General features: G+C 36.8%; 1 protein-coding gene across 1 annotated transcript; it reads left to right on the top strand.

Annotated features, from left to right (window-relative positions):
* Positions 1-319: 319 nt before the first annotated feature.
* gch1 (GTP cyclohydrolase 1) lies at positions 320-24715 on the top strand. Its single transcript, XM_058077027.1, has 6 exons — positions 320-811; positions 11117-11226; positions 16107-16162; positions 19400-19431; positions 19521-19605; positions 21220-24715. The coding sequence occupies exons 1-6, from the start codon at positions 346-348 to the stop codon at positions 21344-21346; spliced, it is 876 nt and encodes a 291-aa protein (XP_057933010.1). The 5' UTR covers positions 320-345; the 3' UTR covers positions 21347-24715.
* Positions 24716-25606: the final 891 nt, after the last annotated feature.

Here is a 25606-nt window from a genome sequence, read left to right as displayed (position 1 = left end):
ACTAAAAGGTGTCAAACTTTTTTTTTGTATACAATAAAGGCTTGTGTAGTATTATTTTTAGAAAGTGATGGGTGTTCATACAAAGTTACTTTGAATTAAATCGTATGCAAGATTATTTAATCACACCCTTACTAATAGTTTCATTTCTTGCGTTCCTATATGCGTAATAATAATGTAATAGTAACGTTAATAGAGTTTGTATATAGCTCTTTGGATATTATAACACAGTGGAAAGGCTCCTCCAGCTGTTCTGTGTCCCTATAGGCTTACAAAGGCGCGCGACCCCGCCCACTGGGAGCCTACCAGCCAATCACAACTCCCCATGGAGTAAATCCGCAAGTATAAATGGCCGCCGCGCTGACACATCTGCTTCAATCAAAGTCCAAACCGGTTCGACTCCACAAGTTAGCAACGCAAAGAAACATGGAACACTCGAAACAAGCTCAGTACACTTCCAACGAACACTCAAAGCCGGCTCAGTACACTTCCAGCGACAGGAAAGACACCGGGGACACCGGCTCCGCCTTCAACGGACACTTTGACGGGATGGTGATAAGACCACCTGCTGCTTCCCTGACTCCGGCCGCCGAGTCCGCGTCGAACCGGTCGTCGGTGATGGAGAGCTGGAAGGAGGAGCGAACCAGGAGCGTGGAGGACAACGAGATGAGTCTGCCGTCCCTGGCCGCCGCCTTCACCACCATCCTCAGGGGGCTCGGGGAGGACCCGCAGCGGCAGGGACTCGTCAAAACTCCCTGGAGAGCAGCGACCGCCATGCAGTTCTTCACCAAGGGCTACCAGGAGACTATCATCGGTGAGTTTTAAATCCTCCATAACCTTCCGGAGAAGCATCTTGGCGGTTTTTTTTACGGCAGTGTCGAAAATAGTAACAATATGTATATTATTTTTTAATAAAAACGTACCTAGTTAATGTTTACAATAGCGATATAAACACCGAAATGCGTAGTAGCAACTTTGCTAGGTCAGGGGTGTACAAAGTATGACTTGTATTTATTTAATTTAACAAGAATAAAGTCCAAAAAATTCAGAAAAAAATTGTCATTATACGAGAATATTGTCAGAATATTTTGAGTAAAAAATAACTTCATTTTAGTTGCATAAAGTTGGAAATATTAAAGAAACATTTACGTAGGTGTAAGATATGCTAACAATGTTAATGTTACAATATAAGGGACAAAGAAAACAACAAATAAAGTTGTCATTTTTGAATAGTTAGGTTACGGGGAAAGTTTCCCATATTATAGGAATAAAGTAACTATTACCCCAAAAAATACACAGATTATTTAAAAATAAAGTTTACATATTTTTATTTATTTATTTATTTAAAGAATACTGACATTTTTTATGCGTTTTTTTAGTTAAAAGAAATGAACTAAAATACAAATATAAGGAATTCAAGGGACCCATTCAAAGACATCAGTATTCTACAATGCTCACGAGGTGTTGGTAATGCTACTGTAATGTTAATCTTATGGACAATTTGGAGTCGCTAATTAGCCTAGCATGTTTTTGAAATGTGGGAGGAAACCGGAGTATCTGGAGAAATAAAAAAAGTATTATTATACAAAAAAATTCTCTGTCAATAGGCTTTTTTTCCTGAAAAAAACGACTGTTATTTATGCTTAAATAATAATGTGCAATATTCTTAATGCTTCATATTTAATATTTAATTTACTAACATGGTCTCATAGTGTATATACTGGTCATATATTTCATTCATTAATTTTCGCGGGGGTGCTGGAGCCTATCCCAGCTGTCTTCGAGCGATGGACAATTTGGAGTCGCTAATTAGCCTAGCATGTTTTTTGGAATGTGGGAGGAAACCGGAGTACCCGGAGAAAACCCACGCATGCACGGGGAGAACATGCAAACTCCACACAGGGTGGAATTGAACTCGGGTCTCCTAGTTGTGAGGCCACGCAGCGTCATAACAACATAATTTTCAAAATATTACAATTTTGTTTGTTGTTTTCTTTTTTTTTCTTCCAATATTACAACTTTAGAAATGTTAAAAAAAAATTTTTTTGTCTTTTTTTAATAATTATTTTTTTAATTTTAAATTTTAAGAGTGGAATCGAACTCAGGTCTCTTAGCCGTGATGCATGCGGACCTCACAGCTAGGAAACCAGGGTTCAATTCCACCCTCGGCCATCTCTGTGTGGAGTTTGCCTGTGTGGTGTACCCCGCCTCTCGCCCAAAGACAGGGTGGAATTGAACTCGGGTCTCCTAGTTGTGAGGCCATGCAGCGTCATAACAACATCATTTTCAAAATATTACAATTTTGTTTGTTGTTTTCTTTTTTTTTCTTCCAATATTACAACTTTAGAAATGTTTTTTAAAATTAATTTCTTCTTTTTTTAATAATTTTTTTTTTTATTTTAAATTTTAAGAGTGGAATCGAACTCAGGTCTCTTAGCTGTGATGCATGCGGACCTCACAGCTAGGAAACCAGGGTTCAATTCCACCCTCGGCCATCTCTGTGTGGAGTTAGCCTGTGTGGTGTACCCCGCCTCTCGCCCAAAGACAGCTGGGATAGGCTCCAGCACCTTCAAAATGAATGAATGAATGAATGAACATATGAATATAATTGGAAAACTGACATTAAATGCTTTTTATTGCGATATTGGTTTGTATATTTTAACCTATAATAGATTGGTTTTAGGGTTACGTATTTACCTGCATGGTATTGCCATGTGTCTTTCATTCTTTTTATGCTAATCGTTTTCCAAAAAAAAAAAAAAAAAGTGAATCGGTCAGCCCAGACACAGGCTTCTCTTCAAAGCTGCAATTCTTCAGAGAAAGATTTACATCCTGCAGTTAGCTTTCAGGAGTCAGACATGTTTAAAGCAGTTTCAGCACCTGGACCCGCTTCTCCACACTTGGTAGTATTAGGGCCATGATGGGGATTCCCAAGCAATACCTTCATTGGGGGTCACTTGTGGGGGGGGGGGGGGGGGGGTGCTGGAGCCTATCCCAGCTGTCTTCGTGCGAGAGGCGGGGTACACCCTGGACTGGTGGCCAGCCAATCACAGGGCACATATAGACAAACAACCATTCACACTCACATTCATACCTATGGACAATTTGGAGTTGCTAATTATATTATTATAATTATAATATAATTATTATATTTCTGTTTTTTTAAATGTATTTTTCAACTATTTCAGTTTTTTTTTGGGGGGGGGGGTTGACATTACTTAATTCCCATAATATTTTGATTTTATTCCCATAACATTATAACTTTTTCTGCAACCTAATTTCCCCCAAATAAAACTTTATTCATTGTTTTGTTTGTTTCTCATAATATGACGGGCGAGAGGCGGGGTACACCCCCCGAACTGGTGGCCAGCCAATCACAGGGCACATATAGACAAACAACCATTCACACTCACATTCATACCTATGGACAATTTGGAGTCGCTAATTAACCTAGCATGTTTTTTTTTTGGAATGTGGGAGGAAACCGGAGTACCCGGAGAAAACCCACGCATGCACGGGGAGAACATGCTAACTCCAAACAGAGATGGCCGAGGGTGGAATTGAACTTGGGTCTCCTAGCTGTGAGACCTGTGTGCTAACCACTTTTTTCCTAGCATGTTTTCCTAGCAAAAAAAATTATTTTTTTGCTGTTTTTGGAAAACAAAAAGCATTTACCCAACATTGGTAAACATTGGGGGCGGCACGGCGACCTAGTGGTTAGAGCGCTGACCTCACAGCTAGGAGACCAGGGTTCAATTCCACCCTCGGCCATCTCTGTGTGGAGTTTGCATGTTCTCCCTGTGCATCTGTGGGTTTTCTCCGGTTTCCTCCCACATTCCAAAAAACATGCTAGGTTAATTAGCGACTCCAAATTGTCCATAGGTATGAATGTGAGTGTGAATGGTTGTTTGTCTATATGTGCCCTGTGATTGGCTGGCCACCAGTCCAGGGTGTACCCCGCCTCTCGCTCGAAGTCTTGTATTTGATCTTACAAATCTTAAGTAAATTTGATCAATGGTCTTCCTGCCTTATAGACAAACATGACTAAATTGAGGGCTAAATGTAGACCTCACAGCTAGGAGACCAGGGTTCAATTCCACACTCGACCATCTCTGTTTGTTCTCCCCGTGCATGCGTGGGTTTTCTCCGGGTACTCCGGTTTCCTCCCACATTCCAAAAAAAAACATGCTAGGTTAATTAGCGACTCCAAATTGTCCATAGGTATGAATGTGAGTGTGAATGGTTGTTTGTCTATATGTATGTGCCCTGTGATTGGCTGGCCACCAGTCCAGGGTGTACCCCGCCTCTTCCCCGAAGACAGCTGGGATAGGCTCCAGCACCCCTGCGACCCTCGTGAGGATAAGCGGTAGAAAATGAATGAATGAATGGTAAACATTGGCTTGAATTGTGTATATATGGATGTTACCCAGCATACCATGCGGGTAATATATTGTCTAAAAAAATATTATTTTGCATGTATATTTGTTTGTAAGCCTTTGTCAATGTAGTTACATTGTGAAAAAAACTTGTTCTTTTTGACATAGCTCAAATACTTTTTTTTTGGTGAGGTGGCAAATACTACTGTAATACTGCATATGTGGTGGTGAGATTTTTCTGATGTAAAAAAAAATGTGGTTGTGAAATACTGCTTTAGGGCGAAGCCCCCCCCCCTTGTCTGCATCTTTCGGAGCACATCTGGACAGTTTGGTTGCACTGTTGGCTACTTTGTTGTAGCTAAGCTAACAACACGGCTATCTGAGATCTTTCCGAGTAAGACCCCTCTCAAACGTATACGTTCAGACAAGGTCCAAAGCAGAGGATGACCACTGGTCATAACAGCCGCGCTACGTACTCGGGTTCCTCCTGAATCGACGGGGTTGCACCCCCGTGCTTTCTTCTGATTGGCTGCAGCACGAGCCTCCCCCTCAGAATTATTGGAAAGCTGAGAACGCCGTAACTGTTTAATCAGTGCGCTCACGTGTGTGCGTGTGCGTAGCGGTCATGGGTTCAGCTTTGATCACAACAAGGACCCGAAAATCCTCTTGCTGACCAACACATGACTAACACAAAAGTATTTTTTGTTTAGTACTAAGTACTTAGTATCAAAACCGGGTGTAAAACTATTAAAAATAAGTTAGTAAGTGCATTGTGATTAGTTCCCAAAGAGGATTAATTAATCGTACTTTTTCCTTTGTCTACATGATTAAAAATGCCGGCAGTAACAAACAATGTGAGCGTGATAGCTCGGGTAACAGTTGAGGGTTGTTCTTGTTGTAATTCCACCGGTATCGAACCTTGCTTAGCACTATTAATCCGTTCCAGAAGGTCCGATTCTAATCGACTATAACAGAATCCATTATTCCAATTCATATGTTGCAGAAAGCCAAAAATGTTAACCCAAAACACGTCTTTATGTTTTTTTTTTCCATGCAGAAAATAATAAAAAATGCATATGAATGATGGCTGAAAAAAATCATGCTTGCTGAAGACACATAAGTCAGTGGTGAGAAGTGATTTTACAATAATAAAGAATTAAAAAAAATACAAGAATAAAAAAAGTTTTAAAAAAATTAATATTGTTAAAATATTATTAAAAATAATTTAATTTTCAAAGCATAAATGAAATATTTTTAGATTTTTTTAGATTTCAGAAAAATTTATAATATTACAAGAAAATATTATTGTACTTCCACTCAAGTCCATTCATTTTATGCGGTTGTAATTCACTCTCTTACCATTAGAGGTCACTATTGCTACAAATCCCCGAGCTTCTTCTTTGGTGATTGGATTTTGCGTGACAGCGCCATCTAGCAGCCTCCCAGTGTAAGCAGCAGGGCAATGTAGTCCATTTTGACAGCAGTACTACGGGCCTTATTTGAGATGACCGTAGCTGAAGCCCAGTGTTATGCTAGCATTAGCGATTTAGCATCCAACTAGCTAGGGAAAGGTTTTCAACATCGAGATAAAACATACGTACATTATAGCGATGTGATTGATCCTATTCACGATGTATCGTATAAAACTATGGCAGGTACAGATACAGAGCCGTCATCCCGCTTGGCGGACATTGTTTTTCAGCGAAGTGGTGTACCACAATTATACTCGTATACAGTTACAGCATTGGAATAAAATAATATTTACTGTAATATAATGATGAATTTTATTTGAATTTTTATTTAGTTTAAAAAAAAAGGAATGAAATTACATTGAAATTGCAAATTTTATTTTTATTTTTTGTTTTCTTTTGTACATTTCATGAAGGAAATGTGCGTTGAGCCGAATCTTTAATAATAGTCGTTTCTGAATGTGCTTAAATTGTATGTTTTACTTAGAATAGTATATACTTAAAATTACTTAGAATTTATATATATATATACAAATATATCACTATTTTGACACTTACTATGGTACCCATTATGTCATTGGATGCTCATATCACCTCCTACTTTAATTAATTAAATTAAAAAAATTAAAAAATGAAATTTTTGAAATTTAAAAATAACAGCAGTATTTTTTTTTAATAAAGTCAACATTTTGAGCCAAAAAAGTCATCTTCTAATTCAGGAAAAAAAAGTCATAATTTTACAAGAATAGACTCATCATATGATGACGAAAAATGATGTCATTCCTGTTGCATAAAATATAAAATAGAAATACCGTATAAAAATAATATTATTTTTGAAAAGCCGTAACATGTGAAATATATACTGTAATATTGCGGATATAAAATCAAAATATTATGGTAATAAAGTCGTAATTATATAAAAATAAAATTTATGAAGATTATTTAAGAAAAAAGTTGAAAAAAAATTAAGGAAAGCAGGAAGTGAACAAATGTAGCAGTTCATTCATTCATTCATTTTCTACCGCTTTTCCTCACGAGGGTCGCGGGGGGGGGTGCTGGAGCCTATCCCAGCTGTCTTCGGGCGTAAGGCGGGGTACACCCTAGACTGGTCGCCAGCCAATCACAGGGCACATATAGACAAACAACCATTCACACTCACATTCATACCTATGGACAATTTGGAGTCGCTAATTAACCTAGCATGTTTTTTTTTGGAATGTGGGAGGAAACCGGAGTACCCGGAGAAAACCCACGCATGCAGGAGGACCATTGATCAAATTGACTTAAGATTTGTCAGATCAAAATACAAGACTTCTTCCTGAATCTGCACTCTCAGCATCATTCATTCATTCATTCATTTTCTACCGCTTATCCTCAAAAAAATTACCACTTCCACACTAAATGAGGACAACCTTTTACACTGGATCTCATGTAATGCAATGTTCGTCATAGCCAATGTAAAGGGACGACTGTAGGGGGGGGGGTACACCCTGGACTGGTGGCCAGCCAATCACAGGGCACATATAGACAAACAACCATTCACACTCACATTCATACCTATGGACAATTTGGAGTCGCTAATTAACCTAGCATGTTTTTGGAATGTGGGAGGAAACCGGAGTACCCGGAGAAAACCCACGCATGCACGGGGAGAACATGCAAACTCCACACAGAGATGCCCGAGGGTGGAATTGAACCCTGGTCTCCTAGCTGTGAGGTCTGTGCGCTAACCCCTAGACCACCGTGCCGCCAAATGTAACAGTTAGTGATTGTAAAAGTACCACATGGAGGGGTAGGATTTAATAAGCTTTGCTTCTTCCTACTCCTTTTGGACATGTGGAACTATGAACTGATTATGTGATGCGTTCAATTGTAATCTGATTGCATGTTGAAATGAAATTAAACCATTAGCATTACCATTTGGCACTTTGTCCGCTCTGCAAACAAACCCAGAGTCCAATTAGACAACAAGCACCAGCAGTCATCAGTCAGGCTTTACATTAGCGGGGATATACCCTGGTGCTAACCACATGTTCTCTTTCTCCAAACACAATTACCACTTTATTACCGTGTCAGCCCGGTAGCTTTGCTTCATCTGTGCTAACTTTTTCCAGCGATACTGAAAAGTGAATGGATGTATAAGTTCAGGCTTCACAGCTAGGAGACCCGAGTTCGATTCCACTCTCGGGCCGTCTCTGTGTGGAGTTTGCATGTTCTCCCCCCCGTTTTCTACGGCTTCCTTCCAACATTCCAAAAACATGCTAGGTTAATTAGCGACTCCAAATTGTCCATAGGTATGAATGTGAGTGTGAATGGTTGTTTGTCTATATGTGCCCTGTGATTGGCTGGCCACCAGTCCAGGGTGTACCCCCCCTTACAGTCGTCCTTCTACATTGGCTATGACGAACATTGCATGACATGAGATCGAGTGCCAAAAGGTTGTCGTCTCATTTAGTGTGGAAGTGGTAACATTTTTTGACGATAAACGGTAGAAAATGAATGAATGAATGAATGAATGATGCTGAGAGTGCAGATTCAGGAAGAAGTCTTGTATTTTGATCTGACAAATCTTAAGTAAATTTGATCGGTCTTCCTGCCTTATAGACAAACGTGTGGGCGAGTGGTTAGCGCGCAGACCTCACAGCTAGGAGACCAGGGTTCAATTCCACCCTCGGCCATCTCTGTGTGGAGTTTGCATGTTCTCCCCGTGCATGCGTGGGTTTTCTCCGGGTACTCCGGTTTCCTCCCACATTCCAAAAACATGCTAGGTTAATTAGCGACTCCAAATTATCCATAGGTATGAATGTGAGTGTGAATGGTTGTTTGTCTATATGTGCCCTGTGATTGGCTGGCCACCAGTCCAGGGTGTACCCCCCCTACAGTCGTCCTTCTACATTGGTTATGACGAACATTGCATGACATGAGATCGAGTGCCAAAAGGTTGTCTTCTCATTTAGTGTGGAAGTGGTAATTTTTTTTAGGATAAGCGGTAGAAAATGAATGAATGAATGAATGATGCTGAGAGTGCAGATTCAGGAAGAAGTCTTGTATTTTGATCTGACAAATCTTAAGTAAATTTGATCAGTGGTCCTCCTGGCTTATAGACATTCATTCATTCATTTTCTACCGCTTTTTCCTCACGAGGGTCGCGGAGGGTGCTGGAGCCTATCCCAGCTGTCTTCGGGCGAGAGGCGGGGTACACCCTGGACTGGTCGCCAGCCAATCACAGGGCACATATAGACAAACATGACTAAATTGAGGGCTGCACGGCGGACGAGTGGTTAGCGTGCAGACCTCACAGCTAGGAGACCAGGGTTCGATTCCACTCTCGGGCCATCTCTGTGTGGAGTTTGCATGTTCTCCCCCCGTGCATGCGTGGGTTTTCTCCGGTTTCCTCCCACATTCCAAAAACATGCTAGGTTAATTAGCGACTCCAAATTGTCCATAGGTATGAATGTGAGTGTGAATGGTTGTTTGTCTATATGTGCCCTGTGATTGGCTGGCCACCAGTCCAGGGTGTACCCCCCCTTACAGTCGTCCTTCTACATTGGCTATGACGAACATTGCATGACATGAGATCGAGTGCCAAAAGGTTGTCTTCTCATTTAGTGTGGAAGTGGTAATTTTTTTTTAGGATAAGCGTTAGAAAATGAATGAATGAATGAATGATGCTGAGAGTGCAGATTCAGGAAGAAGTCTTGTATTTTGATCTGACAAATCTTAAGTCAATTTGATCAATGGTCCTCCTGCCTTATAGACAAACATGACTAAATTGAGGGCTGCACGGCGGACGAGTGGTTAGCACGCAGACCTCACAGCTAGGAGACCAGGGTTCAATTCCAACCTCGGTCATCTCTGTGTGGAGTTTGCATGTTCTCCCCGTGCATGCGTGGGTTTTCTCCGGGTACTCCGGTTTCCGCCCACATTCCAAAAAAAACATGCTAGGTTAATTAGCGACTCCAAATTGTCCATAGGTATGAATGTGAGTGTGAATGTTTGTTTGTCTATATGTGCCCCGTGATTGGCTATGGCCACCTCGATAAGCGGTAGAAAATGAATGCATTTTTTTTCCCCTTTATTCAATTTCTTGTGTGCTTTTTTTTTTTCCATTTTCCATTTGTATTTTCAAATTAGAAAATACTCCAAAAATTCCCAAAAATTATAACATAATTTTGTTGTTTTTTTCCTCAGAATATTACATCCTTAATTCTTCTAAAATTACTTTTTTTCATTAGATAACAATGTTTTTTTTTCTGCAATTCATTCATTCATTCATTTTCTACCGCTTTTCCTCACGAGGGTCGCGGGGGGTGCTGGAGCCTATCCCAGCTGTCTTCGGGCGTAAGGCGGGGTACACCCAATCACAGGGCACATATAGACAAACAACCATTCACACTCACATTCATACCTATGGACAATTTGGAGTCGCTAATTAACCTAGCATGTTTTTGGAGAAAACCCACACATGCACGGGGAGAACATGCAAACTCCACACAGAGATGCCCGAGGGTGGGATTGAACCCTGGTCTCCTAGCTGTGAGGTCTGCGCGCTAACCCCTAGACCACCGTGCCGCCCTTTTTTTTTGGGTTTCACTTTGGACACCCTTGTTTTAGTGTTTATGCAAAAGAGAAGATAACGTCCACTCATACAAAAGAATAAATGAGAAAGTGCAGAGAATGGCAGCTTTTATGCGCATTTTAGGTGGACAAAACCAAACAAACAATACCCCCCTCGCCCCCCCCCCACCACAAGAAGCTTTTAATGTGCCACCATGCCTCTATCATTTTCTAGCTGGCTGCGTGTTTACTTCCAGTCCCGTCATACACAGCAGCAGCAGCGGCAGCAACAAGTGACGATGACCTTGTCTCCCGCTTTGTGTGTGTGTGTTTTTTTTTTCCACCGCCTCTAACTGATTGTCAGTCAGGAAATTAAAAACTGCCAAGGTATGGCTGAGAGGTGTCTGCGCCATCACAAAACACATAAAGCGCTTTATTGAATGAGCAACAGCAACAAAAAAAAAAAAAAAAAAAGCAATAAAGAGCAACGGCAGTGCATGGATGGAAACAACACTACTGTCATTAGAGAGAATTAAAGAATCTGAAGATAACAAAAGTGGCAAAGGTGGAGGGCGACCCGGAGGAAAGAAAAACAATACCGGGAGATTCCGCTGAGCATCAAACCTTAAGACCTCCCAACCATGAAAAGAAACCTTTTTTAATATATGAAATATACCTTTTAGCTACTTCACTGACTTACGCTGCTTTTCTGTGCAGACGTGCTCAACGATGCCATCTTCGACGAGGACCACGACGAGATGGTGATTGTCAAAGACATCGACGTCTTCTCCATGTGCGAACATCACCTGGTGCCCATCATCGGCAGGGTAAGACACACACAAATGCTCGATTCCACAGTGATTAGGACTTGGGAAAAGCAGAAAATAGGATGATTGCTTCCTGTTAGGGTTCGGGTTCAGGGGAAAAAAAAAAATGTAAACCCGCTTAAGTCGAGTCCATTTTATTTTATTCCTAAAAAATACCCGTTTAAGCGTGAATTTTTTTTTTTCTTAAGGCACACCATTGAAAGGTGCACACTGTCACTTCCTGTTCAGTGCAAAGTAAGCTTCAAAATGAAAGCATGTCAATATAGACCTCGATATATATATATATATATCTCGAGGTTATTTATATTTAATTTATTTATATTTAATTTTTATTTATATTTAATTTTTATTTATATTTAATTTATAATTTATATTTAATTTTTATTTATATTTTTATATAATTATTTGAGGGGATTTACACTATTTACAGTGGAACCTCAGTTCCACCTCAGTATATATATATATATATATGTGTGTGTGTATATGTATGTATATGTATATATATATATATATATATATATATATGTATGTATATGTATATATATATTTATATGTATTTATATTTGTTTTATGCATATAAAAATATAATTCTAAAACTATAAAAAGGTGTTTTGTGTTAAGCCGTCGACATAACGTTGCTGATTTGCAGTTCTTTGGTCGCTAGCTAATAGAATGCTAACATGGAGGGATGTTTTCCATCCATATGTATTTTTAATATTTTAAAAAAATATATTTTTAATATTTTTAATATTTTAAAAATACATAGTATTTTAAAATAATTAAAATATAATAATTTATAATAATTAAAATTATTTTAAAATATTAAAAATACATATGGATTCAGGCAGCAACACACATGCCATATCAGACGCTAACCGGGGAATGACAATTTTTTTTTTCGACTTTAACCAAAAAAAAATGCTAACTGAGGTTCCACTGTAAATAGTGTAAATCCCCTCAAATAATTATATAAAAATATAAATAAAATTTAAATATAAGTGAAAAATTAAATAAAAAATAAATATAAATAAAAAATAAATATAAATAAAAAATAAATAAATTAAATATAAATAATAAATTAAATATATAATTAATATATAATGTCTCTCGTGTAGCACTGAAAATTCACCATGTAAACATCAACTTATAAAAAACGCAACATAAATGCCCCTCAATAGAAACATAGAACACAGTCGCAAGTAAAACCGTGAAACATCACAGCTCATGAACGCCGCCATGTCACATGCTAGCGTGACATCAACATACAGTCACCGCTTCCCCCGATTAGTCGTTATCTGCTTTTAAAGCAGGCACCATGAGAAACAATTCGATTTGCTGAAATCCACTTTACCTTCAACTTCCTACGGCCTTTTTTTTAACCTGATTGGTTGTTTCCCTTCTTTTATGTGTATCAGGCATCACTTATCCCACCATCTTGCCTGCAGGTGCATGTCGGCTAAGACAATAGATGATGGCCGTTTGATTTTTCCACGGGCGTAAATGGCTGGTAAATGGCCTGTGATGACAGCGGTGAATCACACGCCAAGCACATGTCCTGTTTGGGTGTGTGTGTGTGTGTGTGTGTGTGTGTGTGAGACAGCGATCAGGTGGTTCTATCCAAAAGCTTATGACTGTGAGCCGCGTCGCCTCTTATCCGGCACCTGTCCTCGGTGACTCATTACAGGAAGTGACACACATCCTCATCATGTCGTCGTGTCGTCATCACAGTTCTTTGAGAAAGCGTCGATGTAAAACCACACTATTCTGTCGTTCATGATGATGACGGACGAGCTGGAGCAGGGGTCTCAAACTCAATTTACCTGGGGGCCACTGTAGCTAGGGTCCGGGCAACTGCAGGGTCTTGAGACACATGCTAACTCGCAAACTAGAGAGCTAGCGACCTAAACGGTAGCCTTGAAGTTATTTTCTTTCAACTTAAATCGCCAAAAACTTACCACTTCCACACGGATAGGGAGGATAACTATTAACAGTTATTTAACCTTTAACATGAACATGAATCAAACGTAATAATTTTTTCTGGGTACATGATACCATACAGCATCCATATCAAACTTGCGCGGGCCGCACTAACATTAAACTTTCATATCAAGGCGGGGGCCTCAAACTAGTGTGGCCCGCGGGCCGCGTGTTTGAGACCCCTGCCGTACAGCATCCATATCAAACTTGCGCAGGCCGCACTAACATTGAACTTTCATATCAAGGCGGGGGCCTCAAACTCGTGTCCTGCGGGCCACGTTTGGCCCGCGGGCCGCGTGTTTGAGACCCCTGCCATACAGCATCCATATCAAACTTGCGCAGGCCGCACTAACATTGAACTTTCATATCAAGGCGGGGGCCTCAAACTCGTGTCCTGCGGGCCACGTTTGGCCCGCGGGCCGCGTGTTTGAGACCCCTGCCATACAGCATCCATATCAAACTTGCGCAGGCCGCACTAACATTGAACTTTCATATCAAGGCGGGGGCCTCAAACTTGTGTCCTGCGGGCCACGTTTGGCCCGCGGGCCGCGTGTTTGAGACCCCTGCTATACAGCATCCATATCAAACTTGCGCGGGCCACGCTAACATTAAACTTTCATATGAAGGCGGGGGCCTCAGACTAGTGTCCTGCGGGCCACGTTTGGCCCGCGGGCCGCGTGTTTGAGGCCCCTGCCATACAGCATCCATATCAAACTTGCGCGGGCCGCACTAACATTAAACTTTCATATCAAGGCGGGGGCCTCAAACTAGTGTCCCGCGGGCCACGTTTGGCCCGCGGGCCGCGTGTTTGAGACCCCTGAGCTGGAGACTATCCCAGTGGGGACAGGTGGAGTACACCCTGGACTGGTCATAGAAATGTAGACAGACACGCAATTTAGATAACATGTACGTGTGCGGGGGATGATATTTGTTGTGCAAATAGAAACGATTAATCGGAAAAGTATGTTATGATTTTTACGAGAATTTCAGTCATTCAGTACCGTAAAAAAAAAAATCATGCACTTAACTGAAAACGCCGGATCAAAGAGCAATTTCCCTCGGTGTGTACGTTGCAAATAGGAGAAACGGTCGGCCTTGGCGGATGTTTGATGCCACTCTATCAGTCTGCTGCAGAGAGGAGAGCGGAGGCCAGAAAAGGAGGAAGAAGGAGGAATCTTCCTTCCGCTGCCCTTTCTCTCATCTCGTCACCAAATTGCGTTTGACATTTGGGTGGAGCGTGTGTGTGTGTGTTTGTGTGTATGTTTGTGTGTGTGTGTTTGTGTGTATATGTGTGTGTGTGTGTGTGTGTGTCAGAATTAGAGCCTGGAGCCCTCCACAGCAGCGATTCTCCAGCTGATGATGTTCCTCAGTCAGACCCTTCCTTGTTTGCCTTTTTTATCCTTGCTCCTTCTTTATGGACATACTAGATGCAGTAAACATACTACTAGTATATGAGTACAGTAGTACTACTAAACCAAACCACAGTTCTCAGGTCTTTGAAATCCATATATACGTATATTGAAATCCAATGAATGGACATCAATTGTTCTGAATATTCTACTAATATTCAGAATATTATGATTTTAAAAGGCTTTGACAACAAACAAACATATATAATACTCACTCATAATATTATGACATGACTCTCGTAATATTTTGAACTTTATGGCAGCAGAATTTATTCTTAGTTTTGTTTGTTTCATTACGTCATTTAAAAAAATAAGTCTTTTTTTTCGAGACTATTTCTACTTAATGCTACTAAAATAATATCCATAGTATCAAGATTTCATGATTGGAATATATACATTTTTTTTCAAACCTAACGTTCCAAAAATTCCAACTTTTTTCTCATAATATTGCAACTTTCAAAAATGCCATATTTAAAAAAAACTATTTCTACTTGTGATTTTTTTTTCATCATGATATTATGACTTTATTCTTGTAATGCTATTAATTGCTCGATTAATCGATTACAATGCTCGATTAATCGTAAAACAAGCGTCAGATTAATCGACTAAGAATATACTTGTTAGTCGTTTTCCTCCCACATTCCAAAAACATGCTAGGTTAATTAGCGACTCCAAATTGTCCATAGGTATGAATGTGAGTGTGAATGGTTGTTTGTCTATATGTGCCCTGTGATTGGCTGGCTCGCCCGAAGACAGCTGGGATAGGCTCCAGCACCCCCCCTCCCCGACCCTCATGAGGATACACGTTAGAAAATGAATGAATGTTGCAAAACCAATGACTGTTTGACTATTAATTTGGTTTGTCTGGGGCCGAACTGATTACTCGATTAATCGTAAAACAAGCGTCAGATTAATCGACTAAGAATATACTTGTTCGTCGTTTTCCTCCCACATTCCAAAAACATGCTAGGTTAATTAGTGACTCCAAATTGTCCATAGGTATGAATGTGAGTGTGAATGGTTGTTTGTCTATATGTGCCCTGTGATTGGCTGGCCACCAGTCCAGGGTGTACCCCGTCTCTCGCCCGAAGACAGCTGGGATAGGCTCCAGCACCCCCCGCGACCCTCATGAGGATACACGTTCGAAAATGAATGAATGTTGCAAAACCACTGACTGTTTGACTATTAATTTGGTTTGTCTGGGGCCGAACCCATTACTCGATTAATCGTAAAACAAGTGTCAGATTAATCGACTAAGAATATACTTGTTAGTCGTTTTCCTCCCACATTCCAAAAACATGCTAGGTTAATTAGCGACTCCAAATTGTCCATAGGTATGAATGTGAGTGTGAATGGTTGTTTGTCTATATGTGCCCTGTGATTGGCTGGCTCGCTGGAAGAGGTTAATTAGGTTAATTAGCGACTCCAAACTGTCCATAGGTATGAATGTGTGTTTTCACCGACTCTAAATGATCTTGTCATCACTGTACGCAGGTTCACATCGGTTACCTCCCCAACAAGCGCGTCCTGGGCCTCAGCAAGCTAGCCAGGTGAGGACGGGATGCTCGTGTGTATTGTTTGTGAGTGCGGCAGTGTTTAATTGATCATGTTCAACATGTGTGTGTGTGTGTGTGTGTGTGTGTGTGGATTTAAGACGATTATAAGAATGTGTTTGTTCAAGTGTAGAATCTGATCCCACTGACCCCAATACCTTAGCACACTGAGGTATTAGCGCACTAAAACCACTTACTAAACCAGTACTACACACACAGTAAGCGTCTACTACTCCCGTTATTTTTATTAGTGACTTGGTCCTATCTATGTATGTAATTAAATATAATTCATATAGTATTTTGCTTAGTTTTGGAAGAATGCATGGTAGAAACCCAAACCTAACCTCCAAAAATTCCAACTTTATACTTTCGGTTTTTTCGTTTTTTTTCCTCATAATATTGCGATTTCAAATTTTTTTTGTAACTATTTCTAATTGTGAAATATTTTCTTCATCATATTATGAATTTATTCTCGTAATGCTATTACTTTTTTCAATCAAAATTTTTTTTATCAAAAATTGCAACAAAAAAAATTCACAACTTTCTTGTTTGTTTCTCTTAACATTACGACATTTAAAAAAATAAGGCTTTTTTTTCTTTATTATTTCTACTTGATGCTGCTAAAATAATATACATAATATCAGGATTTTATGATTGTAATATATATATTTTTTTCAAACCTAACCTCCAAAAATTCCAACTTTATTTTTTTGTTTTTTTCGGGTTTTTTCCTCATAATATTGCGACTTTCAAAAACTTTTCTTTACTATTTCTACTTGTGAAATATTTTTTTCATCCTGATATTATGACTTTATTCTCGTAATGCTATAACTTTTTTCAATCTCTTTTTCCAAAAATTGCCAAAAAAAAATTATTTTTCAATTTTAATAATATAAATAAATGCTACTAAAATAATATCCATAGTATCAAGATTTTATGATATTTTTTCAAACCTAACATTCCAAAAATTCCAACTTTATTATTTTTTTCTCATAATATTGCAACTTTCAAAAATGCCATATTTTAAAAAAAACTATTTCTACTTGTGAAATATTTTTTTCATCATGATATTATGACTTTATTCTCGTAATGCTATTGCTTTTTTCAATCAAATTTTCCAAAAATTGCAACAAAAAAATTCATAATTCACAACTTTTTTGTTTGTTTCTCTTAACATTACGAAATTTAAAAAAGGCTTTTTTTCTTTAATTTTTCCACTTGATGCTGCTAAAATAATATCCATAGTATCAGGATTTTATTATTGTAATATATTATTTTTTTTCTAACCTAACATTCGAAAAATTCCAACTTTATTCTTCGTTTTTTTTTCTGCATAATATTCAGTCTTTTCATATTCATATCTTTTTTATTACTATTTGTACTTGTGAAATATATTTTTTCATCATTATATTATGACTTCATTCTCGTGTTTTTTAACAGCCATGTACTTCCCCCTGTGACATTTGTCAGAAGGTCTTAAATGTCCAAAGTGGTTTGCTCACAGTGAAGGTCAGCAGGTTAAAGGTTAAACCAGGTTAGGTTTCTTCTAGAAACAAATGGTACATATTTATATTTCATATTTCTCATGTTATTATCTTAAAGTGAAAGTGTGTCATAGGGAGGGTCCATTATTACAACAGGGGTGTGCAAGTCTTACTGCCTTAATGTGCTGAATCATGCTATGTCGATATAATAGGATTTTCTTGTAATATAAAATGTAAAATTTGAAAAAAAGATTATTCTTTTTTTCTCATAATATTGCAACTTTCAAAAATGCCATATTTTTAAAAAACTATTTCTACTTGTGAAATATTTTTTTTCATCATGATATTATGACTTTATTCTTGTAATGCTATAACTTTTTTCAATCTCTTTTTCCAAAAATTGCAAAAAAAAAATATATTTTTAAATTTTAATAATATAAATAAATGCTACTAAAATAATATCCATAGTATAAAGATTTTATGATTGTAATATAATTTTTTTTTCAAACCTAACGTTCCAAAAATTCCAACTTTATTATTTTTTTCTCATCATATTGCAACTTTCAAAAATGCCATATTTAAAAAAAAATATTTCTACTCGTAAAATATTTTTTTCATCTTGATATTATGACTTTATTCTTGTAATGCTATAACTTTTTTCAATCTCTTTTTTTCAAAAATTTCAAAAAAATTAATATTTTTCAATTTTAATAATATAAATAAATGCTACTAAAATAATATCCATAGTATCAAGATGTTATGATTGTAATATATATATTTTTTTCAAACCTAACGTTCCAAAAATGCCAACTTTATTATTTTTTTCTCATAATATTGCAACTTTCAAAAATGCCATATTTAAAAAAAAACAATTTCTACTTGTGAAATATTTTTTCATTGTGATATTATGACTTTATTCTTGTAATGCTATAACTTTTTTCAATCTCTTTTTTTCAAAAATTTCAAAAAAAAAAATATTTTTCAATTTTAATAATATAAATAAATGCTACTAAAATAATATCCATAGTATCAAGATGTTATGATTGTAATATATATATATTTTTCAAACCTAACGTTCCAAAAATTCCAACTTTATTATTTTTTCTCATAATATTGCAACTTTCAAAAATGCCATATTTTAAAAAAAACTATTTCTACTTGTGAAATAATTTTTCATCATGATATTATGACTTTATTCTCGTAATGTTATAATTTTTTTCAATCTCTTTTTCCAAAAATTGCAAAAAATAATAATATTTTAAAATTTTAATATATAAATGCTACAAAAATAATATCCATAGTATCAAGATTTTATGATTGTAATGTAATTTTTTTTTCAAATCTAACGTTCCAAAAATTCCAACTTTATTCTTTTTTTCTCATAATATTGCAACTTTCAAAAATGCCATATTCTTTTTTTCATCATGATATTATGACTTTATTCTTGTAATGCTATAACTTTTTTCAATCTCTTTTTTCCAAAAATTGCAAAAAACATTTTTTTTTCCATTTTAATAATATACATTTAAATGTTACTACTTGACAAAAATTATGTATTTTTCCTTGGATGTTCGGCTAAGAAAAACTTTTAAAAAATTATGACTTTTTTCAGGCGAAAATGTAGCTTTTGTTTTGTTGTTATGACTTCATTAAACAAAATAACCTTAGCTAGCTAAAATAATTTAGCTAGCTAATTTAGCTGGAGGACCCCCTGTACCCTGATAAACGTAACGCTTTCTTCTCTTCTCAGGATCGTAGAGATCTACAGTCGCAGACTACAAGGTATCTACAGCAACTAAATACTACTACTACTGCCTTCGCAGTAGTAGTAGTATTTATTCACGTTATTTTTTTCATTATTTTCTTCACAGTTCAGGAGAGGCTGACCAAGCAAATCGCCGTGGCCATCACAGAAGCGCTGCAGCCAACTGGAGTCGGCGTCGTCATGGAAGCAACGTACGTCCGTGTCGCCATAAGTTCAGTAGACAGTAGGCATCAACGACGGTGCGTTCAAGGACCGTCGAACAATGTGCGAAATCTCAACGCATGACAAAAAAACAGTATCGGTGAAGCGTAAGATTACCTCGGAGTCTTATTAATGTAAAATTACATTTGATATACGTTACTGACATCTGCACGGTGGTCGAGTGGTTAGTGCGCAGACCTCACAGCTAGGAGACCCGAGTTCAAATCCCACCCTCGACCATCTCTGTGTGGAGTTTGCATGTTCTCCTGTTTTTTTCCGGGTACTCCGGTTTCCTCCCACATTCCAAAAACATGCTAGGTTGACTTTCAAAATATTTGAACTTTTTCGCAGCCAAATTTTTCAAACATTAAAAATTTATTCTTAGTTTTGTTTGTTTCTCTTAACATTACGACATTTAAAAAAAAAGTGTGATTTATTTACTGTTTCTACTTGATGCTGCTAAAATAATATCCATAGTATCAGGATTTTATGATTGAAATATGTATATATTTTTTCTTACTTAACCTCCAAAAATTCCAACTTTGTTTTTTTTGTTTTTTTTCCTCATAATATTGTGACTTTCAAAAATTTTTCTTTACTATTTCTACCTGTGAAATATTTTTTTCATCATGATATGATATATCAGGATTTTATTATTGTAATATTTTTTTCAAACCTAACGTTCCAAAAATTCCAACTTTATTTTGATTTTTTTCCCTCATAATATTGAAACTTTCAAAAAATTTTCTTTGCTATTTCTACTTGTGAAATATATTTTTTCATCATGATATTATGACTTTATTCTCGTAATACTATAACTTTTTTCAATAAAATTTTCCAAAAATTGCAACAAAAAAAATCATAATGCACTAAATAATACTAAAATAATATACATAGTATCAGGATTTTATTATTGTAATATTTTTTTTTTCAAACCTAACATTCCAAAAATTCCAACTTTATTCTTTGGTTAATATTCAGCATAATATTCAGTCTTTTCATATTCACATTCATATCTTTTTTCTTTTCTATTTCTACTTGTGAAATATTTTTTCATCATGATATTATATATCAGGATTTTATGATTGTAATATTTTTTTTTCAAACCTAACGTTCCAAAAATTCCAACTTTATTTTTTTTCCTCATAATATTGCAACTTTCAAAAATTTTTCTTTGCTATTTCTACTTGTGAAATATTTTTTTTCATCATGATATTATGACTTTATTCTCGTAATACTATAACTTTTTTCAATCAAAATTTCCAAAAATTGCAAAAAAAAAAAATTCATAATGTTACAACTTTACAAAAATTATGTATTTTTCTGGGTTTCATATCTTTTTTCTTTACTATTTCTACTTGTGAAATGTTTTTTTTCATCATGATATTATGATGATGTTTTATATTATTATATTATTATGCTACAACTTTTTTCAATCAAATTTTCCAAAAATTGCAAAAAAAATTGCAAAAATTATTTATTTTTCTGGCCAGCGCACAGGCCTCACAGCTAGGAGACCCAAGTTCAATTCCACCCTCTGCCATTTTTTTTTATTTTGAGTACTTCCAGTATGTTGACACGTCCTCTCCACTTCCTGTCCACAGTCACATGTGCATGGTGATGCGAGGCGTCCAGAAGATGAACAGCAAGACCATCACCAGCACCATGCTGGGTGTTTTTCGGGAAGATCCCAAAACCCGCGATGAGTTTCTGACGCTGATCAGGAGCTGAAGTCCCTCCTCCGGCCTGTTGCCAAGGGTTACCTCCGTTTGCACAGACCAGCCCATCTGCCGTCTGTGTATGTGTGTCTAACTGTTGCCTTTTTAAACCATAGTAGTACAGTAGATCACGAGTCAATACCCCGCCCATCAATGCCAAAAAATATCAATCATGGCCACGCCCATAAAAGGCTCTAAAATGCCTATTTTTGATACTTTAAACTCACATTTATTAAAAACATTTTACAGTCAGTTTCACACATTAACAAACAATCATATACGATATTGTACTCATCTTTTCAAAGCATCTTCCTGCGGGAAAATGTTGAGGGAATTGACTTGCGGGTCAGCTCCTGCAGATAGCGCCATCCACCCACTTTCGACTTAATTTACCATAAAATGCACAAATTTACGACATAAAGCAAGAGAAAACTAATCTGTGAATATGCAGGAGCACGAATGTCCCGACACAACTTTTTCACTTCCGATACGATACCGATATCGATGCGATATCAGCATGACTCGTACATATTTTTACGACTTATTTTGGAGTGTGAAAAGTTAGAAAAGACTCTTATCAATTGAATTGTGAAGTGAATTGACTTGTGTGAAAGATGCTTCGTAGCTGCGTCACATTTTTACAACCTGCAGATAGCGCCATCAAACCACTTTCCATTGAAGTAACCACAAAAAATTAATTAATTGACTTGTGTGAAAGATACTTCTGCTGGATTCGTAGCTGCGTCACGTTTTTACAACCTGCAGATAGCGCCATCAAACCACTTTCCATTGAAGTAACCGCAGAAAATTAATTATTTATAATCAAAAGCATAAAAAAACAAGAAGGAACGAAGGAGCGTGAATATCCTAACACAACATTTTCACTTCCGATACGATACCGATATCGATCCGATATCAGCATGACTCCTACATATTTTTATGACTTATTTTGGAGTGTGAAAAGTTAGAAAAGACTCTTATCAATTGAATTGTGAAGTGAATTGACTTGTGTGAAAGATGCTTCGTAGCTGCGTCACGTTTTTACAACCTGCAGATAGCGCCATCAAACCACTTTCCATTGAAGTAACCACAAAAAATTTATTATTTATAATCAAAAGCATTAAAAAAACAAGAAGGAACGAAGGAGCGTGAATATCCTAACACAACTTTTTCACTTCCGATACGATACCGATATCGATCCGATATCAGCATGACCCGTACATATTTGTATGACTTATTTTGGAGTGTGAAATGCTAGAAAAGACTCCATCAATTGAATTGTGACGTGAATTGACTTGTGTGAAAGATGCTTCTGCTGGATTCGTAGCTGCATCACCCTGCAGATAGCGCCATCAAACCACGATTGTCAATCGTGTGAATCAATCAAACGGTGAAGTGAATCAACTTGTGAGACGGCACCCTCTGCTGGATGCATAGATGCAGCATTCTTTGCCCTGTAGATAGCGCCATCGACCCACTTTCTAACAGATGAATAGGGATCTACTGTACGTCCATGACTTGCGGGGGTTGGCAGGAAGCATTTATTGCGTTGAAGGTCATGATGTGTGTTTATGTGTGTGTGTTTTCAACTCAACAGAAGGAGTGCACTTGACTTGCTTTATTATTTTATATCACGTGACATTACAATATGTATTGTAATATCACATGTTTAAATCGTCATCCATAAAGCTGTGGTTTACAATCAGATTTTAAAATTACATTTTTTTTTATTTATAAATGAAACATGTATGATTATAACACAAAGTAAAGACTTAAAATACCGTAAATGTGGTTAAAAAAGTAACTTGTCGCTATTGACGTCAAACACGAACAAGGTCTTTGTCCAGCTGATTGGAGGAATGGTGGGGAAACTCGATTCTTTGAGTCACTCACCGAAGTGAACCGGGTACTTTCAATCACGTGAGTTACCTATCACAGAGCGCATGTGCATAAACCCGCACATGCGCACACCTCTCTTTCAATGACACGTTACTTGATTTTGTTTATTAATGTGGCGAGCTGTAGGTGGAGTGACTAAGAGTGAGTACCTGTGAGTCCCACAACAGTTTGAAAATCGCGAGATTTAAAACCACTCGTTCATGACTAGCACATCTCTCACAATATCACAGTCATGTGATTATCCACAAAATGGCGGCGTGTCAGGTAAGCTAGCTTATTTCCTAATGCCTACTATTATCATCCATTAAGCGTCATTTTAAACATTTTGCAATTGTAATACTTTAATTGAGTGTCAAATGTTTATAAATCCACCGTTCGTACTATATTAATTCGATTCATTTATGTAAAACAAGGTACGAAAATATCCGTCTTTTGCGAGCCGGACGAAACGTATGTGTCACAATAGCAAACATGCTAATAAGCCACTCTATATGTTTCACTGTTTAAAATAATTTTTGAGTGAATGCAGGTTCTTTTGTTTAATTCAATGCATGTTTGTGGTACTAAACGCAGTGTTTCCCATTCATTCGGTTCTATATATTAAGTGCCTGCCACACACTTTATAATGAGACGGGTCTGTGAATGTAATTTGTCATAACCTTTAAGAAAGTGTTCAGACCCTGCCAGATACCCCTTTTCACAAACTTACTTACTTTGGTGTTTTTTAACTGACTTTTTGTCGCGTTAACAACATTATTACTCTCGTATATCGTCCATTACAATGATAATCACATTCGTAATGGCTGCTTATCATGTATACAATTAACCCCAAACCACAAAACAGACCGCAATTCCGTGGGAAAACACAGCAGTGGAACACATGAAAGAACACGTATGCTTGAAATTATTTAGTAGTATTTGAAACAAAACGTCAAAAATGTGTTTTATGTGCTCCATTTGTAACTCTGTAAGTAAACTCCCCATTATATTACTGTTATGGGTCACCGAGTGCTTTGGCGCCCCCTGGTGGTGCTTTAGCTAAACTACAAAATGATTATTATTTTTTTGAATGGAAGCATGGTTGATCACCAATATTGTGTTTTGAAATATACACTGTGATTTAAAAAAAAAAAAAAAAGTAGTTTTCTGTCTGGACATGATTTTTTGTGTAGAGTTGAATGTTAAGTGTGTGTGTGTACTTGAATATTTTGTGTTTTTTCCCCATGTTTGTTAGTAAATGTTTACTTGTGCGGTATACTTTGTTAAAGAATCCATACTTTCTGATGTCTAATGTGCCGACTTTGTATGTTTGGATTTTTTTATGAGTGTGGCAAAAAAAAATTTGTGGCCTTGTTGAGACGGAAGGTCAGTTCTATGGCTCCCTTGCCGTTGTTGTCACTTTATTGTATGTACTTTGTGTTTACTTGGACTTTTAAAATCATAGATAATAATAATAATAATAATAAATACCTGTGACAAATTATTTTCATCCCTAATGTGATTCATCAACTTTGCTAAGATGTGTTGTTTGTAATTGTGTTCTACATTGCTCGATATTTGCTCAAAAATGGCATTTATAGTTTATAATAATAATAATAGTTTTGTTTGCGGAAGTGATGTCATGGGGGGTGAGGCCTCTCAACGAAATTTGTAATATTTTGACTTTATTTACTTAGTATTAATCCTTATTTTCCCTACTCCCCCAAACAACTTATTTATTTTTTATTTCTCACATTCCAACATAGATTTTTTTCTTTAATATTTCTATTCTATGCTACGAATAATACTTTTCTTCACAGTATTCCGATTTTTTTTCTTGTAGGATTGTGGCTTTTTGGTGAGAATTCTCTTAATATTTTGACTTTATTCCTATAAAAATTACAGCTTCCTCCCCCAAATGACTTTATTTTGTTTTTTTGTTTTTCACATTCTAACATAACATTTTTTATTTAATATTTCTATTCTATGCTACAAATAATACTTTTCCTCACAGTATTCCGATTTTTTTCTTGTAGGATTGTGGCTTTTTTTCGTGAGAATTCTCTTAATATTTTGACTTTATTCCTGTAAAATTACACCCCCACCAAACGACTTTTTATTTTGTTTTATTTCTCCCATTACAACATAACATTTTTTCTTTAATATTTCTATTCTATGCTACAAATAATACTTTTCCTCACAGTATTCCGTTTTTTTTTCTTGTAGGATTGTGGCTTTTTTTGTGAAAATTCTCTTAATATTTTGACTTTATTCCTATAAAAATTACAGCCCCCCCAAACGACTTTTTATTTTGTTTTATTTCTCACATTACAACATAACATTTTTTCTTTAATATTTCTATTCTATGCTACGAATAATACTTTTCCTCACAGTA

Source organism: Doryrhamphus excisus, chromosome 7 (genome assembly GCF_030265055.1).
Source record: "Doryrhamphus excisus isolate RoL2022-K1 chromosome 7, RoL_Dexc_1.0, whole genome shotgun sequence".
NCBI lineage: Eukaryota > Metazoa > Chordata > Actinopteri > Syngnathiformes > Syngnathidae > Doryrhamphus > Doryrhamphus excisus.
This window is presented reverse-complemented; position numbering and strand designations above follow the sequence as displayed.